General features: G+C 39.7%; 1 protein-coding gene across 1 annotated transcript; it reads right to left on the reverse strand.

Annotated features, from left to right (window-relative positions):
- Positions 1 to 456: 456 nt before the first annotated feature.
- Positions 457 to 3083, reverse strand: LOC126403222 (P2Y purinoceptor 1-like). The gene has a single exon (XM_050065772.1). It carries the CDS (start codon positions 3050 to 3052, stop codon positions 2054 to 2056), a length of 999 nt encoding a protein of 332 aa, XP_049921729.1. The 5' UTR covers positions 3053 to 3083; the 3' UTR covers positions 457 to 2053.
- Positions 3084 to 4161: the final 1078 nt, after the last annotated feature.

A 4161-nucleotide genomic window follows, 5' to 3' on the forward strand; every position in this document is an offset into this window, starting at 1 on the left:
TTAATGCTAAAATAACATGCTGTTATTTTGTAGCATGCTATGTGTGAGCTGCCTGAACGAGCCAAATGCATGACTGCCCAGTACATATCTCCTATCCAGAGATTAAATGGTGGTGTAAAAAGGACAACGAGCCTCCTCATTATTCACACTACACAACACAGATTCCGAGGGTTGCTTTCCAGAAGTTACTGCGAGGCATAACTGAGTTCGGTTACATAAGGTAGGCATAACTGTGTGCGTAACACAATAATAATTCATTCCTTCACCCAGTATTGTATAGTTTAATGTTGCAAAATGAATTTATTACTCTACCATCAAAGATTTATCACCTTACACAGTCTGTGTCCACTCGACCATGAAATATGCAGGATGTGAACAAACAGGTAACCACAAGTGCTTTGAACAACAGCAGTGTGGTGACTCAGAATACTTTATTTATTAATCCCTGGGGGGAAATTGTTTTTGTTCCAATGCTCCGTGCAAAGTAGAAATAGAAATACAGCATGAATGGAAACAAGAGATAAAGATGAGGATATAAATAAAATACTTAAATAGACAATGAAATAAATAAAATAAAATATTAAAGTAGACATTAAAATAAAATAAAATATTAAAGTAGACATTAAAATAGAATAAAATAAAAATTAAAGTAGACAATAAAATAAAATAAATAATAAAATAGTAAAGTAGACAATCTGAAATATATACAATATACAATGAAATGGTTGTAGCATTATAAATGAAATAAGAATGAGTAATTATATTGTGTGTTTTGTTTTATAAATAGCCAAATGAGTCCGATCATCAGAGGGAGGAGTTGTACAGTTTAATGGCCACAGGTAAGAATGACTTCCTGTGGCGCTCAGTGGTGCATTTAGGAGCAATCAGTCTCTGGCTGAAGGTGCTCCTCTGTTCGACCAGAGCGTTGTGGAGAGGGTGAGAGCCATGCTGAAGTATCGCCCGCACCTTTGACAGCATCCTCCTGTCTGACACTGCTGTCAAAGGGTCCAGCTCCACCCCCACAACGTCACTGGCCTTTCTGATCAGCTTGTTGAGTCTGCTGGCATCGGCTACTCTCAGTCTGCTGCCCCAGCACACCACAGCAAACAGAATAGCACTGGCCACCACAGACTCATAAAACATCCTCAGCATAGTCCGGCAGATGTTAAAGGAGCGGAGCCTCCTCAGAACATGGACATGATGCAGCTGAAGGGGGGAGGGGGGAGGGGGAGTGTAACATCTAGTGGCTACTGTTATCAATAATACCTTTTCAAACTATATTTGTGAACTGTTTCTTAAAATGTACAGCAATTTACAGGAACTGAAACAGCACACAGCAGTGGCATGAGGGGAATTTAATGGTTCCACTGTTCATCTGCATGATGTGATGAAAGTTTCCAGCCACACAGCTTTGCATGAGCCAATGGTTGTGAAACATACTACATATGAAACAACTGATGCCAATCAGCCAATACGAACATACGCTTGTGCTCTGCCTGAACGGACACTATGCCTCATTAAGTCTGTTATTTACTTTTATCTTGTCATTTTCAAGGATATCTGCAGAACTGTTTGAGAGATGGCATTTTCTTAGCAAGTATACAGTTGATGCAGACTTGTCAAAGTCAATTAAGAAATAACAATTTCAATCCTGCATACAGTGTATGAAGAAGACACTTATATTTCTTTAACAAGTTCCTGTTTTAATGAACAGAAACCATACAAGCAACTGGGCCCACCCCCTAACACATGATCTGATCCTCATCACTACAAAAACCTGTTCTAAAAGAAAACAATGACACATCAAGAGTTTATCTGAATTTCCCCTTTATTTGCAGCATCTGTCAGCATGTGTTAACCGCATTATGACTTACAAAAAGATAAAAAGTAACTACAGGAAACTTGTTCTTCAGGCAAAGAAAGCAACGTGTGAGAGAATGACTGACCGTTTTAATCACACTGCAGTTAATTCACTCCACCAGCTGTGATGGACAGCTGCATGCTGTTTGAGCTATTTGTCATTTGACAGTTTAGGTTGAAATCATAACTCGTGTTAAGCTTCATCTGCAGTTTGTGGCACAGGCACACTGCCGGAGTTTGAAAAAAACAAACGGCTGAATGTATGACGAGCTTGCTGGAGCAGCTGTCTAGTACTAGCAAGAATATTCTCATTGCCATGGAGGTAAACCAGAGGGTTGAGAGCACTGTTCAGACACACAAGGCTGCGGCTTATCTGATGAGCAATGTAGACTCCATTGGACCATTTATGACATATCTTCTGGTTGGACAGTATTCTTGACCAGAGGTTGAGGTTCTTTAAAACATGATAGGGGATGTAACAAACAGAGAAGAGAAGAATCAAGATGCACAACAACTTCAAGCATCTCTGTTTCAGTACCTTGTCAGTGGTATTTGTGCGGCAGAGAACAACAATCACATGTCCATAGCAGCCCAGGGTGATGAGGAATGGGATACAAAACCCAGTGAATGTCCATCCAAGGGTATATTTCAGGTAACTCTCAACATAGATGTTATCTGTTGTATCGAAACATTTCTCAGTGTTGTTTCCATATGGCTTGCTGTATCTTTTGATGTAGAACATGTCTGGAAGGCTTTGAACACTCACCAACAGCCAAACCATGACTGAGATGATCACAGAGTGGGTGACAGTTATTCTTCCCATCACTCTCATTGGATGGACAACAGCCAGGTACCTGTACACACTTATACAAGTGAGGAACCCGATGCTGCCATAGAGATTCAGGTTGAAGCAGAATCTTGTGATCTTGCAGAATGTGTCTCCAAAGATCCATTTACTCTTCATAAAGTGGTACACCACCAAAAATGGGAGAGTGAGCAGGTACAAAATATCAGCAAGTCCAAGGTTGAGAACAAAAACATTGATGTTACCCAGTTTCTTCCATTTCTGTAGCAAAGACTTCAGTCCCCATCCGTTAGCTACCAGACCAACCATGAAGACTATGATGTAAACAGGAGGCAGAAATCTGCCTGCAAAGTCAAAGTTGATACGAGGACAAGGGGATTTGTTCATTCTGTCTTCTGTAAATAGGCTAGTATAGATCCTCTCGTCTGTCGCTGATCTGTTTTATGAGAAGTGAAAGAAAACACAACCTACTATGTGTTATTTGTTCAAAGAACAGGACTTCCTGTGTGACACCACCCTATCTCAAATGTAGATATGAGATCACAATAAAATCCTTGTGCGTCATCTCTGCGTATGTGCCTAGACCATTTGTCTGCTTGTGTACACCCACTGCTCATTATTCTATCAGTTGAGAAGCACTATATATAAACATGTCATGGTGCATGTGGTTTTCTGATGTGGTGATTTCTAAAAGCAGACTCTGTGTTGACCACATTGTTTAAAAATATTCATTTGTGAACAGTGAATACCCACACACACAAAGAGAACAGCCAGTGGATTCAAACATGAAACCCTCTTGCTGTGATGCAACAGTGCTAACCACTTAACCACCGTGCAGCCACTTATAGAATCTGTGAAATTTTAGGAACTCTCTTCTCTTGCCTTTAGACGTTTTCCTCCTACGCACCTGTCGCACCTGCATGAGCCTCCACATTCTAGTGAAATTAAACTGAAAACTCATCGAAACATTTTTTTTTAACATGTGAAAACAAGCCTCGACATGGGCTATGTAAAATAGGAGCACTAAATTCTAATATGAGGATGTGTGTCTTGTGTGTGCAGTGCAGTGATAATATTTAGGATTGAGTTCGAGTCACTTGGTCAGGCTACGTGGTAGCTAATTAAGAAAAAAACATACATTTTCCTTAATAATATTTACATATAATTGAAAAAGCACTAAAATCCGATATGAGGACATGTGTCCAGTGCAGTACTATCTAGTACTGATTTTGAGGAACACAAAACCAAAACAAAACAAAGTTTGAGTTTGAGTCACTGGCTCACATTTAGGGATGGGTGTTGTTTAGATTTTAACAATACTTCTACTCTTTACCAATGCTGTTTATTGATCTGGTACTTTAGCATTACTCTTATTCAATCAATTCAATCAATTTTATTTATAAAGCCCAATATCACAAATCACAATTTGCCTCACAGGGCTTTACAGCATACGACATCCCTCTGTCCTTATGACCCTCGCAGCGGATAAGGAAAAA

This window comes from Epinephelus moara, chromosome 16 (assembly GCF_006386435.1).
Source record: "Epinephelus moara isolate mb chromosome 16, YSFRI_EMoa_1.0, whole genome shotgun sequence".
NCBI classification, from domain to species: Eukaryota; Metazoa; Chordata; class Actinopteri; order Perciformes; family Serranidae; genus Epinephelus; species Epinephelus moara.